We start from the raw sequence: 20983 nt of genomic DNA, 5'->3' as shown, positions 1-20983 counted from the left end.
CAAGTTTGTAATTGACGTGTTTTTTTTCTTTCTGCTGTCATTCTCCTGCAATGAGAGATTTCATCTTCTATAGTGCAAAGCTGGTTTCCATGGAGCCCAGCCTCTACTGGCTGGCAGACAGTGTGCAGTAGTTACATTCCAGTAGCGCGGTTAATACTTAACATCCCAGTCAGCTCTGCCCTGCTCATTGATTTCTATACAGCAATTAGCTGCTCATCCCTCTCCCTATTATCTTCTTAAAGCACCTACCACTCCAAACGGTTTTTCTTTATTGCAGCACTGGAGTGGTGCTTTAAGAGATACCATTATAGACCACCCAGCTGGCAGTGAAACTGTGTGCTTGTTCCAATGCCTTATTATCTCAATGTATAAATGCAGGGAAAACGGTGTAGGCTCAGGACAAACCACTGACGGCTGAATGTGCTATAGCAGAACTTGTGCGGAGCATTACAGTTCTACTAATACTACAGCTTATACTAATTCACCAGAGATGTCACTCAAGGAGGAAAGCCCGCTCTGCTAGGAACCAAGAAGTAAGGAGATTGCATTGCTCTGAACGGCTCAGACAACTTGAGAATACCCCTTCAATAAGCTCTGCAAGTCCTTACACATCTTAATCCTTTAGGCCTTTTATTTGCTTAACACCTTTCCAAAATAATAAATGGTTTTACCCATCCTAAATATGGGTATAACTGGAAAATGCTTCTTATTCCTAATTTGCTCCAGGCTTCAATTAGGCTTATTGCCTAGAATACTTGCCACCACTGTGGGGCTGCGCTTACATGTTCTCATATGCACTGTATTGGAGCGGACCAGGATCACTGGAGCGAGCCATTAGCTCCCACTCCTGGCCGGCTTCAGTTCTCCAGTGCTGCAGAGACAAAGCTGCCTCATATAGCAGCATCACAGAGCGGATAGTTGGGACCAGCATTGCAATGATGCAGCTGGAACAAACTGTCAATCAGATAGGAGCGCACCGCCCCCAGCTAGCGGGAAGCCAGGGGGCAGCGGAGCAGCACGCTCCTAGAAAGAGAGCATGAGACAAGCCCCCTAATGAGCCCTCCTGCCAGCAAGTGACTGGGGTATGTGGAAATCATGGTGGTGCTACCCATAGCAAAACGTGTGTCTTCCCCAGGTCTGGAATATAAAATTTCTAGAAAAGCAATATTATCATTGTAGGATGGAGAAGTTGTCCCCTGGCTGAGTAATCATTTAAGCCAATGTGAGCATGATAAAACGACAAACAGCTGATGAATAGTCGCATCACTGTATATAGAGTATTTCCAGGAATATCCATCAATAGTGCCCGGGGAGCTGGCTCCGATTATAGACAGGTCCTTTTGCTCGCGGCGGGCACAATACAGGTACAATGTGGTTCTGCATACATGTATCAGTATCTGTAAGTATTGAGGCTCTCACCTGTAGACAGCGCGTCCGGCCTCCACCTCCATCCAGTCCAAAGCAAAATCAATCTGCCTCACGAAAGGCGACATTCTCTTCACGACTGTATGAGCGACCCCCAAAACAACGCTGGGCTGCTCCCTCATTATCCTGCAAAAGAAGAACACATCAGAGGCTTTCCCCCATGAGTGCAGCTCCTGAGGGGGTTAATAACCAACAAGTAGCACTCTACACCTCCCCACGCCTTCCAGAAATTCCTCTATCTGATTACAATCCAAGTATGCTGGTAACAGAGCATGTCCTGCTCATTTCCTCCACTGCAGTCAGCATTCAGTCACGATTGCACCCGGGGATATTGGATTTGTGTTTGTAAATCCAGTGTCACAAAGCTGTCAGCGTAATCGCTGCACAGACCACCATTACTAAATAACAGGATTAGTCCCACTCTGTCTTCAGACCTAATCACGGCCTTCTAACCACAATGTAAATGGAAAAGGGCAGGAGGCGAAAGATGGAAGCTGGCAGGCCCGGACTAACGAGGTCTCACTCCACCTAAAGAGAAGCGACACAGTGACACCTCCAATAACGCGATTAGGTCTTGTAGGTCAAGCGCAGAGCTCCATCCAACCTTGTACAGGCGTTTCCGGCTTTTAAATGACTACTACTCCCAATGTGGGCTGCGTTCTCTCATGACTTTACACAGAGGACAAGCACAGTGTATTGATAAAGAAATGAAGGCAGTCTGGATAATTTAGCAAATAGCATCATCAACCTCCCAAAGTGTGATAAGAGATTCAATGGTGCTGAACAAAAATCTGCAAGACTCTGGTCCAGCGGCCACGTCGTTTCCCTGTGGTGGGACATCTGTCACGTCTACTAATCAGAAGAGGCGCTGGGGAAGTGTCAAGTCAGAGGAGATTCACAGGGCTCTGGTCCAGCGGCAACGGACTACTGTCATGGCTGCTACACCCGGATCCTGAAAATCATTTCACTCAACTCTAATACTTAAAACTATATGCTGCAATTTTACAACATATTAAAATTAAAAAATTGACCAAAAACGTGCACTTTTTCCATTTTAGAAAGTTGCCTTTTTTTTTTTCTTAAAACATTTCCAAAAATGTATTTAAAAAAAATTGGTGTAAAATATAGCGTGAATCCACAAAGGCTCACAGTGATTTCAGTTTGTGGCATATGAACAGTCGATAATGAAGCAAACTTTTTAAAAGGCATGTGCCTAAAAAAATAAAAAGGCATCCAACTCCAGCGGGCTTCAACTTCACACGGGCGTATGGAATGCTAGCTTTAATAAATTCATCCATTTTGAGGTCTCATGTGTTTCTCTTAATCCAAAGCATGCAGATGAAAATGTGTCAAATTAATCAGGAGGTGCGCGCCTTTGACTACCTCCAATGTCACCAACTAAAAACTACGCCGTCCACAACCTGCAATCTTAAAAGTGAATCCCTCCGCCCACAGTCCAAAAAAAAAGTGGTGAAATGAGAGTCACACATTTTTAAGATAATGGCACACAGCCCTTAAATGGTCCCCTTTTATGTACAAAGCCCCCATGCTGACCTGTGTGTCTCCAAGGTTTCAATGCAACACCATGCAAACAATCCTTGGTCGATCTGATCCTGTAGTCATACTCCCCTTTCATTTTACCTCTAGTTCTTGCCAACGTACATTCAGTACATTAGCAAGAAGGAACATACAAATGTAAGAGTCTGACAGCAGGATCAGACGAAACAGGGTTGCATCATGTATCCATGGAGACACATAGGTCAGCATGGGGGCTGTAAACATAAAAATGTGTTTTATTCTATACCATTTTGCTTTTTTATATATTATGCATATATATGCGCATATGCATCTCTCTGCATGTCCTGTAAAGAACATTACATTCATCCACTGATAACAGGGAGTGCTTTCTCCAAAAATAGGAATCGACTCCAGATTTAGTGCAGGATGAGAAATCTGTTCTTTCCATTTCTGCTTCCAATCCACAAATCTTATTCTGCCGACATCCCTTCTGCTTGGGTTTTGCTACTCTGTTGCAATTGTCGCCCTGTGATGAAATAATCCCACCGGGTCCTGGATCGTATGAGCACCGGATATAAATCCTTGTATTATCATGGCTGAGTTTCTCGTTGTGTACCCTCATATGAATACAGCAGGCCATGTCGGTGTTGATTAGTGAGTATTCGATCTGTGCACTTTAAAATAATAAAATCGTAGCTGGAGAAAATCCAAGGGGTACGACGAGAAGAAGAAACAGGGGGCTGTTGGTAGTAGAAAAAAAAAAAACATCCACCGAGTTAATGAAGAAGTGTAGTTATATAATAGTTCAAAACAGGAACGTAACCTGCACTTTGGTCCGAAATAGGAGCTGAAAATCTGCAGCCAAAAACTCTGCTCACAAGCAAAAAAACTAAATGTAGGCCAGCCCCGAGGAGGCCCGTCTATATATATACCGGAGATGTACCCGCTCCTGATTGCAGGAGCTTTATGCCCGGAGACAGTAACAAGCTCTGCTCTCATTATGTCACATGCAGCGACCTGACGGACTGGGGCTCATCTCTTTATACAGACGACAGATACGGAAACAGGCGGCTCCCAGGGGCCCGGGACACGCAGATAAGTGCAAGCTAAAAGTACAGGACCCTGGTAAGGTAACATACGGCAGCATCTTGTCCAACAACAGAAGAAATAGCAAATACATAAATGTCCACAAGAAACAACTACAGACAGCTCATCCAGGCCTACAGCGGTAACGACTGGCAGGGCATTCTTCAACTTGTAGTTCTACAGTACATGAGACACCACAAGTTGGATCATGTGACTGCCACTAGGAGTCTCACTTCTATGCAAATTGCTGGGGAGGGGTCTGCGAATCTTGACAGTAAGTGGGGGGAAGGTCTGCGTCTCTGCTCCTGCTCTGATGTCCTTCAAACTATATACAGGCATTACAGTCAGGCGGACTTTCAGATTGATGCAGGAAAGGCAAGTCAGGTGCAATGCATGCTAGGAACTGAGGAAAAGAAAGTTCTTGCACCTATAGTACTGGCAGAATGTTGAAGTAGTGGATCTGTCCATTTAAAAATAAGTGGATGGCAAGTTATAGAGCAAGAGAACCAGGCCATTATCTTGGACTTGTTAGACTGGTATGTGCACCAAAAATGTTATCCAAATCAGAGTTATTCTTGCAAAGGTTTCAATGATAAATAAAACTGTTAGTACAAAGACATGTCATACAGGTCACTTATTACTAATGATTAAAAAAAATGTAAATCTTTTTTTCTTTCAGGATGTAGGACTAGAGGTCACCTACTCATAGAAATGGCACTTGGATATTGACAGGAAGGTGCAGTCACGATTGGCTTTAATGGTGAAGATGAGCGGTTCTCCCGTCAGGACGGCCAGCTGCCCGACCAGCTCCCCTGGATGGGTGATGAACAGGCAAGTCTCCTCCTCGCGGTCAATCTTCCTCTGGTAAACATGGAGGAGTCCAGAGATAACGAACCGGATATTGACATCCTAAGAAGCAATGAGCAGAGGTTGTGTAACTGCTATAAAGCTACATGATGTTCTTCAATGTCTACACTCCTGGTCTTAGTCACAGAACATTAATTCACATCAAGAAATACACACGGAAGAAAAGAAGACGCCAAGAAAAGGTTATAAATCACATAGCAACAGTGTGATAGAAAACAGACGCAAGCTCACCATCTCCACCGATATTATACATAGCACTTTACAGGTAGAAGAAGTGAATGCCTAACAAATGCATTATTACCTGCAGCGATAAGTCCTCTATAAACAGATATGATTTATCTGATCCTCAGTTACATCCTGTATTATACGTCAGAGCTGCACTCACTATTCTGCTGATGAAGTCACTGTGTACATACATTACATTACTTATCCTGTACTGATCCTGAGTTACATCCTGTATTATACTCCAGAGCTGCGCTCACTATTCCGCTGGTGCAGTCGCTGTGTACATACATTACATAACTTATTCTGTACTGATTCTGAGTTACATCCTGTATTATACTCCAGAGCTGAACTCACTATTCTGCTGGTGCAGTCACTGTGTACATACATTACATTACTTATCCTGTACTGATCCTGAGGTACATCCTGTATTATACTCCAGAGCTGCACTCACTATTCTGCTGCTGCAGCCACTGTGTACATACATTACATTACTTATCCTGTACTGATTCTGAGTTACATCCTGTATCATACCCCAGAGCTGCACTCACTGTGTACATACATTACATTACTTATCCTGTACTGATCCTGAGTTACCTCCTGTATTATACTGCAGAGCTGCACTCACTATTCTGCTGGTGCAGTCACTGTGTACATACATTACATTACTTATCCTGTACTGATCCTGAGTTACCTCCTGTATTATACTCCAGAGCTGCACTCACTATTCTGCTGGCATTGTATATTATTTGTTACAGACACAGTAAAGAAGCGGGATACAATATTGCAGAGGAGCCTGCGCAGTCGTGGTGAGTTGTGTAGGTACAGCCGCTGTATATGAGCTCTTTTATTCCCTACGTACCATTGATCTAAATCAGAAAAAGATTTTGGAAGCAATGTTTGCAGGAGCCTACAGTGAAGCGTCCAACGTAAAAGACTAATTAAAAAGAAATACGGTACATTAGATCTTTGTGGAGTAAAGAAAAGGCCTGAATCAGACATGGAGTCTCACTGCTCATTGTTGTGCCATTCACTGTAAAGAGCAGTCGTCTGGCTCCGGGCTCTCACGTCGCCACCACAGACTCCGAGGCGAGATGTGGAATATGGACTATAATTAGCTGTTTGGATGTGGGAGGATTGTGTGTGGTGTACAAATTAGTAGTATAAAATAGAGGAAAAATAAAAAATAAATCCTATGCCCCATATGAATAATGAAATCTTCCTCCTGCACGTCCAGCTTTGGTCATAAGCTGGATAAAGCTTAGATAACTTATCTTCTTGATTGCTGGCAGTGTATTACTTGGCTGCATTAAGGGGTTTGTCAGTAACAGAAAAACAAATTAACAAACAAAAACATTTCCCCTAATATCCCATAGTATTTTGCAATTTATATTTATTTAAAAAAAATAAAAAATAGTTTCTGGTCACATGTACAGTGCGGAAAAAAATTATTTAGTCAGCCACCAATTGTGCAAGTTCTCCCACTTAAAAAGATGAGGTCGGCCTGTAATTGACATCATAGTTAGACCTCAACTATGAGAGACAAAATGAGAAAACAAATCCTGAAAATCACATTGTCTGATTTGGAAAGAATTTTTTTTTCAAATTTTGGTGGAAAATGAGTATTTGGTCAATTACAAAAGTTCATCTCAATACTTTGTTATATATCCTTTGTTGGCAATGACAGAGGTCAAAAGTTTTCTGTAAGTCTTCACAAGGTTGGCACACACTATTGCTGGTATGTTGGCCCAGTCCTCCATGCAGATCTCCTCTAGAGCAGTGATGTTTTGGGGCTGTTGCTGGGCAACACGGACTTTCAACTCCCTCCAAAGGTTTTCTATAGGGTTTAGATCTGGAGACTGGCTAGGCCACTCCAGGACCTTGAAATGCTTCTTATGAAGCCACTCCTTCGTTGCCCTGGCAGTGTGCTTGGAATCATTGTCATGCTGAAAGACCCAGCCTCGTTTAATCTTCAATGCCCTTGCTGATGAAAGGAGGTTTGCACTCAAAATCTCACAATACATGGCCCCATTCATTCTTTCATGTACACGGATCAGTCGTCCTGGTCCCTTGGCAGAGAAACAGCCCCAAAACATGATTTTGCCACCCCCATGCTTCACAGTAGGTATGGTGTTCTTTGGATGCAACTCAGCATTCTTTCTCCTCCAAACACAACGAGTTGTGTTTCTACCAAACAGTCCTACTTTGGTTTCATCTGACCATATGACATTCTCCCAATATTCTTCTGGATCATCCAAATGCTCTCTAGCAAACTTCAGACGGGCCCGCTAATGGCTTAAGCAGGGGGACACGTCTGGCACTGCAGGATCTGAGTCCCTGGAGGCGTAGTGTGTTACTGATGGTAGCCTGTGTAACGTTGGTCCCAGCTCTCTGCAGGTCATTCACTAGGTCCCTCCGTGTGGTTCTGGGATGTTCGCTCACCGTTCTTGAGATCATTTTGACCCCACGGGGTGAGATCTTGTGTGGAGCCCTAGATCGAGCGAGATTATCAGTGGTCTTGTATGTCTTCCATTTTCTAATTATTGCTCCCACAGTTGATTTCTTCGCACCATGCAGCTTGCCTATTACATATTCAGTCTTCCCAGCCTGGTGCAGGGCTACAATTTTGTTTCTGGTGTCCTTCGACAGCTGCTTGGTCTTTACCATAGTGGCGTTTGGAGTGTGACTGTTTGAGGTTGCGGACAGGTGTCTTTTATACTGATAACAAGTTCAAACAGGTGGCAGTACTACAGGTAATGAGTGGAGGACAGAGGAGCCTCTTAAAGAAGAAGTTACAGGTCTGTGAGAGCCAGAAATCTTGCTTGTTTGTAATTGACCAAATACTTAATTTCCACCAAAATTTGAAAAAAAATTCTTTCCAAATCAGACAATGTGATTTTCAGGATTTGTTTTCTCATTTTGTCTCTCATAGTTGAGGTCGACCTATGATGTCAATTACAGGCCTCTCATCTTTTAAGTGGGAGAACTTGCACAATTGGTGACTGACTAAATACTTTTTTTCCCCCACTGTATATGTATTCTACATCTGATGACCTCATCGCTGACATCACGTTTAGGGGCCGATCTGAGCTGTAGTTGTACTAAGCATGTGCTAATGTTTTAGAATAGTCTTTCAGAGCATGCTCAGTACAGATCGGCCCCTAAACGTGAGGTCAGCGATGAGGTCATCAGAGGTGGAATGCATCTAAGAGTATGAGGTTATCTGACCAGGAGCAATAGAGAAAAAAGGCTACTCGCTAAATGCTTATTCTGCCAGGATGGAGTATTGGGGATAACATGTTTTAGTATCGGACGACCCCTTTATGGACGGCTATGACCAGTGACTCAGTTTAGCTACATAATCTATTGAAGTCAAAAATCCACCTCTGGACTCAAAAGAGGCTCCACAGGAGGTCCGCGCAGAGACTGCTTCTGTTACAGATCCAGAAAGCCATTTTTCTAAATGAATATTACTAAATCTTTATTTTCGCTGAAGAGCTGCAAATGTCTTAAAATAATAAAATAAATATTTCTGGACGTTTTCAATCCACCATCAATGCTGTGTGCCTGCAGCAAACACATGACATCCAGTGCTCATGTGACCGCTGCAGCCAATCATTGCCATCCGCATTCACATGATGCTGACCACTAATTGGCTGCAGCAGTCAAGAGAATGACGTGACGTCACTGCAGGACAGTTGTGGACCACCAGAGCAGCGGGAGAAAAAAATAGGTAAGTAATGCTTATTTACATGGATTACATTTCCAGCCGTTACTGCAGGTAGGAAATTAAAGGCAAAATAAGTAAATGAAAAAAATCAATCAATAAATGGCCAAAATCAGACCTTAGGTCCCGTCAGCACTTACACTGAAATCACCCAACAAGAAAGCGATAATGGGACATTAACATTAATTATGTAAGTTTATCAACAATGTGCAGTAACAGGAACAGAGGAAGACTTGTGCGCTTGTTATAAGACTTGGGGATGAATAATGAGCAGGCAGCCCTGACTCACCTGGTCCCCTTGTCGGGACAGCACTGTGCCACCCTTGATTTGGTGGAGGGTCACTCGACCATTTAACAGTGATGGGTCCTAAAGAGAAGGAGAAAGGGGAGAGGGTAACAATTACTAAAAGAGGAAAAAAAATCCCCAATCATGACTGACCACAAGAGCACACAGGGAATTATACAACCCATGTTACACATACTATACATATATAATAAAATTATGTGTGTGTACATGTATATAGCGTCGCTCACGTGAAATGAGGACCCGGATCTGAGCCAGGCCTAACTCCTTTTTCAGATTTGAGGTATTTAAAAAAAAAAAAAAAAAAAAAAAAAGCCCCAGCATGTATGGTCTAAAAATAAAAAATACATCATACTCACCCAGCGATCCCTCGTCACTCCTCTTGCCTCCTGTACCTGGCTGTCTTCCTCTTCCGGAGGGAATGGCATATGACAGCTGCAGTACTTACATGTCCATGTGACCAGACCAGATCAGCCTGCTAATTCATTCTGGACAAGTGACCACTGCAGCCAATCGATAAAATGACTCAATGTGCACAGTAAGGTCACTGATTGGCTGAAGAGATCACATGTCAATGCTGGAAGACCAAGCTCAAACATCAGTGTAGAAACCAGGGCAGCAGTAAGAAAGCGGTGGCTCTTTGGATACATAAACTGGATTTTTAATTTCTGTTTTTTTTACATAAAAAGTGGTGAACAATCCTCTTAACGATCAATCCATATATATTAAACAATCGGAGGTCAGGCGGTCCTGAATACGGGCCCCATTAGGCTAAACAAACACTTAGGGTATGTGCACACGATGCAGAAATGCTCAGGATTTTTTCCTGAGCGTTTCTGCATCTCTCTGGCAGGAAAAAACGCATGCGGATTGTACATGCGGTTTCCTGCCAGGGACATGCGGAAATGAAGCGGTCTTCACTTTCATTTCCGCATGCGGGTTGACAAGCGCTTCCCAAGCGATTTTAGCATCACTTGGAAAGTGCTTGTCAACTTCACACTATATAAATCCATGCAGCCGGCATGGATTTATATAGTGTGTGAATGTCAAAAAATAAAAAATAAATCTATACTTTACCCTCTGATGGCCCCCGGTGTCCTGCTTCTTCGGTCCCGGCTGCTGGCAGTGAAGACTTTAGGACCTTCCGACGTCAGCGTCACGTGACCCGTCACATGACTCTGACGTCAGCGAAGGTCCTTCTTCATTCAACCGCGAAGTGCCCGGGAAGCCGGCAGGACGCAGCGCGGGCCGTCAGAAGGTGAGAATATATATATTTTTTATTTTATTCTTTTTTTTTTAATGGTACCTGGGTCTGGATGAGAGTTCTCTCATCCACACCCGGGTACCATCCGCACATTAGACCGCATGAAAAGCGCATCAACATATACAGTGATGCGGATTCCATGCGGTCTAATGCAAGTCAATGGCGGCAAAAGAGCAGAGTTTCCGCAAAATTAATTGACATGCTGCGGATTTTTGACCGCAGCGTTTACGCTGCGGAAAAATCCGCATCATGGGCACAGCACATGCGGATTTCCATTGGGGAACATTGCTGCCCTTCTACCATGCGTTTTTCATGCGTTTCCGCGGCGTTTACGCAACTGCAAAAACGCCGCGGAAACGCATGAAAAACGCATCGTGTGAACTCAGCCTTATTAAGTTTCTTCCATCCGCCCATCCTGATGTTAGGCGGCAGCACTGAACTAAGATATATTATTCTTCTGGTTGCAGCCTGCTTTACCCAGCACCACACGGGCAGGGTTTCCTTAATCTTGAAACATGTAAAATACACCAGACAAGAAAATTAGGATGGGGCAGAATGGAGGGGCGAACACTGGGGTTCAGATTGTGGGTATATTTAGGAGATAATAAGCACCGCTGCCTGGCGCTGACATGGAAGACGTCCCAGCGATGTACATGTGGGAGGCCGCCGCGGGGAGATAGCTGAAGGCTTGTGTTGTTTTAATGTAATTATCCAGCAAGGAGCTGTAATTATTTGAGGCAATTTCAGTTTAGATTGGGGATCTGTTACAGGATTCATATCATAAGCGGAATAATGAAGGAGGAATTCAGGAAAGGAGCGGCAGTCTTTGCTTCACTGCTGTCAGAAGACATTAACCCCCCAAGTTACCAAGGATGGAAAGGCCGGGGCTTTAAAAATGGAAGCAGAGAAAACTTCTCATTTGTATTGTGTCAGCAGAAACCAAGTTATGCCCAGGATTAGGAAGACTTTACTGCCGAGTCATAATCACAATGTAGTCACAATTATGAATAGACACCAGAACGGTGCTCACAAGAGCTTGTAATCTATGAAGAAATAGGAGTGACACAAAAAAGGTAAAAAGCGCTTGTCATGTATGGTCCTGCCACATGGGGAATCATCTGAGGCCTAACGCACCGGTCACCATGCATGTATATGTCCAGATACAATGCAAGAAGGGACCATTATCTGAGGAAAATTGTAAGAGGGGAAACGACAAACATGTATTAAGCAATAGGATAGGCCTAATCTAAAAAGACAATGGGAATTAATAGGATAGCCTAGGTAGTACATTCTACAGAACTAGTGCAGCACGAGAAAAGTCTTAGAAACAGGAGTGGGGGGGTTCCACAAAGATGAGATAGGAGATGTAGAGCGGCGCAGCACTGTGAAGAGGATGGGTAGGGTGATGGACAGATGATGGAGGAGATGTAGAGCAGTGCAGCACTGTGAAGAGGATGGGTAGGGTGATGGACAGATGATGGAGGAGATGTAGAGCAGTGCAGCACTGTGAAGAGGATGGGTAGGGTGATGGACAGATGATGGAGGAGATGTAGAGCAGTGCAGCACTGTGAAGAGGATGGGTAGGGTGATGGACAGATGATGGAGGAGATGTAGAGCAGTGCAGCACTGTGAAGAGGATGGGTAGGGTGATGGACAGATGATGGAGGAGATGTAGAGCAGTGCAGCACTGTGAAGAGGATGGGTAGGGTGATGGACAGATGATGGAGGAGATGTAGAGCGGTGCAGCACTGTGAAGAGGATGGGTAGGGTGATGGACAGATGATGGAGGAGATGTAGAGCAGTGCAGCACTGTGAAGAGGATGGGTAGGGTGATGGACAGATGATGGAGGAGATGTAGAGCAGTGCAGCACTGTGAAGAGGATGGGTAGGGTGATGGACAGATGATGGAGGAGATGTAGAGCGGTGCAGCACTGTGAAGAGGATGGGTAGGGTGATGGACAGATGATGGAGGAGATGTAGAGCAGTGCAGCACTGTGAAGAGGATGGGTAGGGTGATGGACAGATGATAGAGGAGATGTAGAGCGGTGCAGCACTATGGAGCGGAAAGGTAGGATGTAGAGCGGTGCAGCACAGTAGAGCGGACAGGTAGGGTGGTAGATCGATGAGGAGGAGATGTAGGCCGGTGTAGCACTGAAGCGGACAAGTAGTGTGGTAGACAGAGATGAAGAGGAGATGTAGAGCCATGTAGCACTGTGGAGAGGAAAGGTAGGGTGGTAGACAGATTAGTTAAAGATGTCCGCTCCACAGTGCTGCACAACCCTACATCTCCTCTTCATCTGTCTTCCACCCTACTTGTCCACTTTACAGTGCTGCACCGCCCTACAGGTAGGATAGCGGACAGATAAGGTGGAAATGTAGGGCAGTGCAGCACTGTGGACGGGTAGGATGGTAGGCAGATGAGTATATGTAGAATGGTGCAGCACTGTGGAGAGAATGAGTAGGGTGGTAGACAGATGAGTATATGTAGAATGGTGCAGCACTGTGGAGAGAATGAGTAGGGTGGTAGACAGATGAGTATATGTAGAATGGTGCAGCACTGTGGAGAGAATGAGTAGGGTGGTAGACAGATGAGTATATGTAGAATGGTGCAGCACTGTGGAAATGAAAGGTAGGGTGGTAGACAGATGAGTATATGTAGAATGGTGCAGCACTGTGGAAATGAAAGGTAGGGTGGTAGACAAATGAGATGTAGGGAGGTGCAGCACTGTGGAGAGGAAAGGTAGGGTGGTAGACAGATAAGGAGGATATGTGTTTAAATATTTTTATTGAAATTTTCCATAAAAAGGAAAGAAAGGGAGGAGGGGGTACATAAATAAAAGAGGGAGGGGGGAAGGGGAACAGATATTAAAACAGAAACATTGGGTTTCACATTTAGAATACAATAGTTTGCAATTCCCATAACACACGGGAACATATATAAAACTAAAAGATTCTCGTATATTAGCATACAATGTTGTTGAGGTTGATAAAATAAAGACAGCATTTTAAAGCAAAGTAGAGTAGAAAATCCAAAATGAAATCCAAGTCAAACTGAGCATAATCCTCATCATCATTTCAAATTAAGATTGTCATAAAAATGAAGATGAGCTAATAACAAACCTAGGCATGTCACCTAGGCCGTGTTTGATAACATGGGAGAGTATTTCGAGGTCCAAAGATCCCAACGTTCTAAGTATTTTGAGAAGGAGTTACTCCTAATGGCGGCATTATATTCAAATATGCTATGTTGCGTCACTCTTTCTATCAAGTGTATTAAAGTTGGTGGGCCATCACTTTTCCATCTGGAAGCTATGATGAGTTTTGCTATCAAGAGTATGTGTGAAATTATGTAACGCAGCTGTTTGGGAAAGTCTTCTATGCCTATGGATAAAAGAGCAAGCTGAGGAGTAATGTCAATTCTCAAACCGGTGATATCTGTTATGAGTTGTTTAATTCCTAGCCAGAAGTTTACCAATTTTGGGCAGCTCCAAAATATATGGGATAAAGTACCTGGGTTGTTACAGGCTCCCCTGCAATTTGGTGAGTTTACCGGATTAATACAATGGAGCTTGACTGGGGTCCAATACCACCGAGATAGCATTTTAAAGTAGGATTCATGAATCGTGGCAGAAGCAGTATTGGAGTACGTAATAGCTAATGTTTTTTTTAGTTTTTGCAAATCTATTTTGAGATTCAATTCTTGTTCCCATGCCCCTACGAATGAGTGGTCAGGAATGTCTGTCTCCTCATTGAGGATTTTATAGAATGTGTTTGATTTCCAAAGATGGGTCTTGTTTGGAGAATTTATAAGGTCTTGTACCATTTGTGGGAGAGAAAGAGTGGGAGAGGAATTTCCAAAATAGTTAGCTATAGATCTCCAACTTGTTCTCTCATCTCTAGGAAGAGAGAACTTGGATTGAAGATAATAGAAAGACGCTAAAGAGTCGTTTTGCATAATATCATCTACATACAGTACTCCCCTATCCAACCACGTCGATAGATTGAGTTTTGGTATTAAAATTTCCAGTACTGTGAGAGGAATATTTTTTATTGGTGTCGGGCTAGTTCGGTCAGGGGATTTATTTACAAGATTTCTCCATGTCAAAATAGCAGCCCTCAGAGCGGGATAGTTTGGAGGAGGCCTGGAGGGTTCAATTGGATGAGCTAGTATTAATGCCGACATTTGTTTTGTTTTAATGATTGATTTTTCTATAAAAGTCCAGGCTGAGATATCTGAGTCTAACAACCATCCCCGTGAAAGTTTAAGTATTGAAGCTAAGTAATAATTATAGAGATTGGGGACTCCCAACCCTCCCATCCCCTTATGCTTTTTCCAAAGATATCCTAGATATTCTTGGTTTCTTCTTGTTCCAAATGTACTTCAGCAATTGGGTTTGGAATTTTTGGAACCAGATTTTAGGAATAAAAACAGGAATAGACCTAATTATATATAAGAACTTGGGAAGGAGAAGCATTTTAAATGCCTCAATTCTGCCTAGCCAGGAGATCTCAAGTTTAGTTAGGCGCAAGTAGTCCTGATGAAAGGTTTTAAGTAGGTTAGAGAGATTCTCCTGGACTATGTCAGTAGAGGGCTTAGTTATGAGGATTCCCAAATAAGAGATTTTTCTTTCTTCCCAAGTGTATTCAAATTCTTCTTTAAGGTAGGCCAGTAGGGTACAATCTAAATTAAAATCTATGATTTGGGACTTTGCTTTATTTACTTTATAAAGGGAGAGGTGGGAAAATTCTTCGATTGATGATGTTACATGTCTCAAAGATTTAAGAGGGTTCGAAATGGTAAGCAAAATATCATCTGCAAACAGGGCTATTTTGATTTGTTCGGTATCAATAGGGATGCCTTTAATGTTAATATTTTCCCTGATAGAGGCCGCAAAGGGCTCAATAAAGAGAGCAAAGAGGATGGGTGAGAGGGGGCACCCCCGTGATAAGGAGGATATGAAGGGAGCTGCAGCACTGTGGAGAGAAAGGGTAGGATTGCAGACAGAGGTGAGGAGGAGATGTAGGGCGGTGCAGCACCGCAGAGAGGAAAGGCAGGGTGGTATGTAGATATGAGGTAAAAGATGTATAAAGTGCAGATAAAGAGGAGACACTACTTTATACACAGAAATCAGACACAACATTAGATACACAGAGATCACTATCTATAATATAATGGGAGATGCGTGTCTCTGTTTGAAGCCTTTATAGACTGCGCGTGCGCGACGAGCAGTCCGGCTCCAGACAGAAGACCGCATCCAGCCATTACAGGTAAGAGGAGTGTATGGCGCAGGAGATCACGGTATGCGTAGACACTGAACGCATACCGCGATCTCCGGCGCCATACTTACCTGACCGGGAAGAGCGTTGTCGAGGCACCTCTCTTTGCCGGAGACCGGGGCAGGAGTGAGGCATCGGATCGGCGCATAGCACTAACCGGCGTCATTTTACTGAAGACACATTTTCAGTGTGTCTTCAGCAAAATGGCGCCGGACAGCGCGGTATGGGCACGCGCGTACTCCGGCGCCGCACTCCTCCCCCGGCCTCCGGCAGAACAGGATACAGCAGCGCTGGAGTACAGGGTAGAAAGGCGAGTATAAGTGTTTATTTTTTTTATATGTATATACAGCGTGAAAAGGATGAGGGGTGCCATACATACCAGAATTGGGGGTGACGGGGCCGCACATACCAGGATTGGGGGGTGAGGGGTCCACACATACCAAGATTTGGGGGATGAGGGGTACCAAGCATACCAGGAATGTGGGGTGAGGGGACCATACATACCATGATTGAGGGGTGAGGGGACCATACATACCAGGATGGAGGGGTACCACATACCAGGATTGTGGGGTGAGGGGACCATGCATACCAGAATTGGGGGGTGAGGGAGCCATGCATACCAGAATTGTGGGGTGAGGGGTGCCATACATACCAGGATTTGGGATGAGGGACCCATGCATACCAGAATAGGATGGTGGGGACAGGATGGTTGCCACCCGGGCGTAGAACGGGTTCAATAGCTAGTATTATATACAGATAGATAGAGGCAATGATGTAAGAGACAGCAGATACACTATTTGCCCATGTTTACTAGAGACTTCTCGGCCAGAGGCTTATCTCCTGTGAGAACTTTGCCCCCAGTTGGCACGCTACAGAAGTTTTAAAGGTACTGTAAGCTTTCCTCTATTTGGTCTTCACACACTGCACCATAAAAATGTAGAAAAAAACCCGCCTGAAGTCCTAAAAACACTTGTCTAACATAACAAGTTTTAAGAGGAGATGTCAGAAAGGTTCTGTCTCCAGTTATGCCAATTTCCCCCATCTAATTGTAGGCAATTATCACATACGTCAGTCAATCATCTCCTGCTTTGGTCAGCACATCAATCATCACTATCATCATCTACACAGTGATTATGAAAGGTCAGTCCATGTGAGATGAAGATACCCGACATCCATAGTCGTTAGCGCAAACTGCCAAATGCATAAATAGACAAAATCCTTAAAATAAACTTTACAATAGATGAATACTGATAACTTTCTCGGGCCCCAAGCAACATCAGATTGCACCATCATGCCACATTTAATGGAGTCATTTCGAGAAAAAAAGTAGCAAATACCAAAAAGTTTGTGACAGAGCCTTTAACGCTCCTGTGAACGGAGCAGAAAACTGGAAAATGAAATCACATTATATGAAAATGTAGTTTTCCAGCTGAGCACTTACAAAGAAATCCAAAAGAACATCACAACGCGTTTCCAGGAATTTATTGTATGACATCACCAGGAACCATGGTAACGAGGCAAACTGTAACAACGCGACAGACAGAGGCGCAAGTATGATACGTTGTAACGAAACAAGATCATCATGGAGCAGACTAAAGTGTGAAGACGTGTCTACAGAGAGGGGGGTATGATGGTAACAAAAATTGTGTTTTTTTGTTTTATTTTGGTGTGGCTTTAGACTGGATTTTTTTTTAATTTAACAATCTCACTCTCTGCAACTCTCTATTATAAGGCTGTGTTCACACGTGCCAGAAAGGCTGCAAAATTTCTGGATAAAATGGTTTGACAGTAGCAGTAAACTAGATGAGAGCGCTGTGCAATCAATGGCGCTATATAAGAGGGTAAAATAAATTCATTATCAGTCACAAAACGCAAGTAGTTTCCATCTAGAAATTTGACCCGGGTGCAGATTTTATTTTTCCTCTCTGTAGCATGTCAATTTATATTGTGAAAAAAAAATATTGCAGAACTTTCCCACTGAGTTCAATGGCAAAGTCAAAATCAGCAGTAAATCCATTCTCTTCGCAGTGAAATCCACACATTCTGAAAAAAAGACAACTGTGAAAAGTTGTAAAAAAAAATCATGATCCCTCTGCTGTGTGGATCTACAGCAGCCGGATTTCCTGTAGATTTGCTGTGGAAAGTGTCTACAATGTGTGAACATATCCTAAGTGAGTTCTAGTTCATCCTGAGCTTGCTGGTGCATGCCTGGCATATGGGAATGGTTATATGAGGGCAATGAGCAAGAACACAGAAGAGAGGGCCAATGATGTGTCTATGCCACGTCGGGCGCTGAGCCCTATGGGCACTGTAGCGGCTGCTATAAGAGGTTACCTCTCAGCCCATGGACGAAGGCTAAGTTATGCTCATCACACACCGCAGTGGAAGGAACTTCATAGTCTTCCTCTTCAGCAGGAGCGACTATAATTCCCGGTCACTGTCTTTGGATATAACACAGCTCTTGTAGTCACTTTGCAGATCTCAATGATTTGCGATGTAGCATTATGTTGATTATAGCTCTCCATGCGGCACAAAACCAGTCATTTCAATACCATCCCACTAGTGCGTCTGTCACCCTGGTAGCCTTGTACCCAGACACATGTAATGAGCAGTGTGCGCCGCAGAATTACAAGGTTGCCAGTGGCTCGCAGCGAGAGCACCAAATAGCAGCTGAAATGCCGATGAGTACGAACGACAGAAAGCTCTGCCTGAGCCGCAAAAAAAAAAAAAAAAAGTACAACATTGAGTCGTATGTTCCCCTTACATAGCAGAGCCAAATGCGTAATACAGGATTATTACCAGGTACATCATGTTACATCCCTGAGCACAAAGAGGCGGTGAAAATGATCTCCGATGAATTCCAGGATAAATTAGTTTAATAAGTGCAGTGCTCTAAATGCTAATTAAAGGGCAGCGGTACAAGACGATACTCGGCGAGAGTCATCCCAAAGGGTTAAACCACATTACCGGCATCATTTATGATGAGACGTACGGTGAGAGCGATGTTTGCAGATGGTCTGTGCTCAGTTCAGCTGTAGGAATATAAATTTTTGGAAAAAACATATAGATGGAAAGCTCGGCAGACTACAACCTCAGCTCAACTGTGCTGTGGTAAGACGGCGGCGTTTGACAGAGGAAACACGTGCGCAGTTTTCGATGGCGTTTTCCCAGCAGGTTGCCAGTGCAACCGTATTGTTTCAGTTGTGAGCTCACACTCCGCTCAGAGCGCAGTACAGCAGAGCTTCAGGGGGCGATTACGTTCATGTAAATCTAATTTATATGTTTATATAAGCCAGAAGTCTATAGAATATCGTCATATCTCCATACCAAGGGTCCAATTACACTGCACGATGCGCAGCATGAAACGACCGCTGAACAGAGGTCGTATAATAGTCTGTTTAAGCAGGCAGATGGCGGTAGACGAGCACTGAACGATCTGTAATAAAAGCATAGACCATCATTCAGTGCAGATAGGCGGCCATTGTTCTCCGCAGCGGAGGTCGTGTTTACACAAGACAACACGCTGTTTCTGAGCATTGATCATTTGTGCAGATCAAAATTTTATTTCCCCCAATGAATGAGTGTTTTACTCATTCATTAGTTGATCGGCAGCCTGTTCAGTCTGCACAATTATTGTGAAAAGATCGTTCCTAGGAACCGTTCATGATAATAGTGCAATGTAAATGCACCATAAGGGCTCATTCAGACGTCACTGATATTTCATCAGCGTTTGTATGCCAAAACCAATAGCGGAATATACAGATTAAAAAACATCATTGCATGATGGACACTTGGCTCTGTGTTTCAGAGACAGTCCTGGTTTTGGCACACAATCAGGGGCATAACGATCACAGTCACAGAGGGTGTGACCAGCTCTGTACAGGAGGGGGACCCAAAGACGTCAGGGCATATTCCAGCTGGATGTGCATCCGAGGACCCACCAGGTCCCCGCACTGCAATACAAGCTGCCAGCCAAATCAGAGGCCGGCAGCTGACGTCAGCTTGCAAGTCACTGGTGGCGCATGGCAGTGACATCATACTCTGCCAGTCACTTGCATACTGAAGTCAGCTTCCAGCTTCTGCGCAGCCTACAGTAGAGGATGCCGCACATCATGGGAGCGGGGAAAAGAGCTTATTTTTTTATGCATTAAAGGACAGTGTCAGAATGGGGAACATATACACTAGTACCAGGAAGGGGGGGGGAGCCATGTCATCTGCTGGTGTAGGTCCACTGGGTTTTATCAAGACCAAAGTCAGCGCAGCCGTCTACCAGGACATTTTAGAGCACTTCATGCTTCCCTCTGCCGACAAGCTTTTTGGAGATGGAAATGTCATTCTCCAGCAGGACTTGGCCCCTGTCCACACTGCCAAAAGTACCAATACCTGGTTTACACACAACAGTATCACTGTGCTTGATTGGCTGCAAACTCGCCTGACCTTAACCCCATAGAGAATCTATTATAGAGAATCTATGGGATATTGTCAAGAGGAAGATGAGAGACCCCAGACCCAACAATGCAGACGAGCTGAAGGCTGCTATCAAAGCAACCTGGGCTTCCATAACACCTCAGCAGTGCCACAGGCTGATCCCTCCATGCCACATTGCCGCATTGATGCAGTAATTGATGCAAAAGTGCATTTACTGAACATACATTTCAGATTTTAAAAACATTTTTCAAGCTGTTGTTCTAAAGTATTCTAATTTACTGAGATAATGACTTTTGTGTTTTCATTGGCTGTAAGCCATAATCATCATCATTAACAGAAATAAACACTTGAAATAGATCACTCTGTGTGTAATGACTCTATATAATATGAGTTTCACTTTTTGTATTGAAGAACTGAAATAAATTAACTTTTTGATGATATTCTAATTTAGTGAGCAGCACCTGTATATACACCAGGATGGGCGATATATATACCAGGATGGAGGACATGTACAGTGGGGAAAATAAGTATTTGATACTATGACGATTTTGCAAGTTTTTCCACCCACAAAGAATGGAGAAGTCTGTAATTTTTATCGTAGGTACACTTCACCTTTGAGAGACAGAATCTAAAAATAAAAAACAAAAAAATCACATTGTATGATTTTTACATAATTAAATTGCATTTTATTGCATGAAATACGTATTTGATCACCTACCAACCAGCAAGAATTCTTGCGCTCACAGAATTGTTAGTTTTTCTTTAAGAATCCCTCCTACAGTGGATACGGAAAGTATTCAGACCCCCTTAAATTTTTCACTCTTTGTTTCATTGCAGCCATTTGGTAAATTCTAAAAAGTTCATT

General features: G+C 43.7%; 1 protein-coding gene across 7 annotated transcripts in view; it reads right to left on the bottom strand.

The window, feature by feature from the left end:
- PNPLA7 (patatin like domain 7, lysophospholipase) overlaps nucleotides 1-20983 on the bottom strand; it is a 153382-nt gene that overhangs the window by 59348 nt on the left and 73051 nt on the right. For all 7 annotated transcript variants that reach the window (XM_073640575.1, XM_073640574.1, XM_073640572.1 and 4 more), the window contains 3 exons: nucleotides 9135-9212; nucleotides 4733-4938; nucleotides 1420-1551 (listed from right to left, as the gene is read on the bottom strand). In XM_073640575.1, the coding sequence (XP_073496676.1) occupies nucleotides 1420-1551; nucleotides 4733-4938; nucleotides 9135-9212 (416 nt within the window). The remainder of the gene's footprint in view (nucleotides 1-1419; nucleotides 1552-4732; nucleotides 4939-9134; nucleotides 9213-20983) is intronic.

Source organism: Phyllobates terribilis, unplaced genomic scaffold, assembly GCF_046119375.1.
Source record: "Phyllobates terribilis strain yellow unplaced genomic scaffold, ASM4611937v1 Scaffold_7__3_contigs__length_470593459, whole genome shotgun sequence".
NCBI classification, from domain to species: domain Eukaryota; kingdom Metazoa; phylum Chordata; class Amphibia; order Anura; family Dendrobatidae; genus Phyllobates; species Phyllobates terribilis.
The sequence above is the reverse complement of the archived record's forward strand: the minus strand, read 5'-3'. Positions and strand labels throughout refer to the sequence as shown.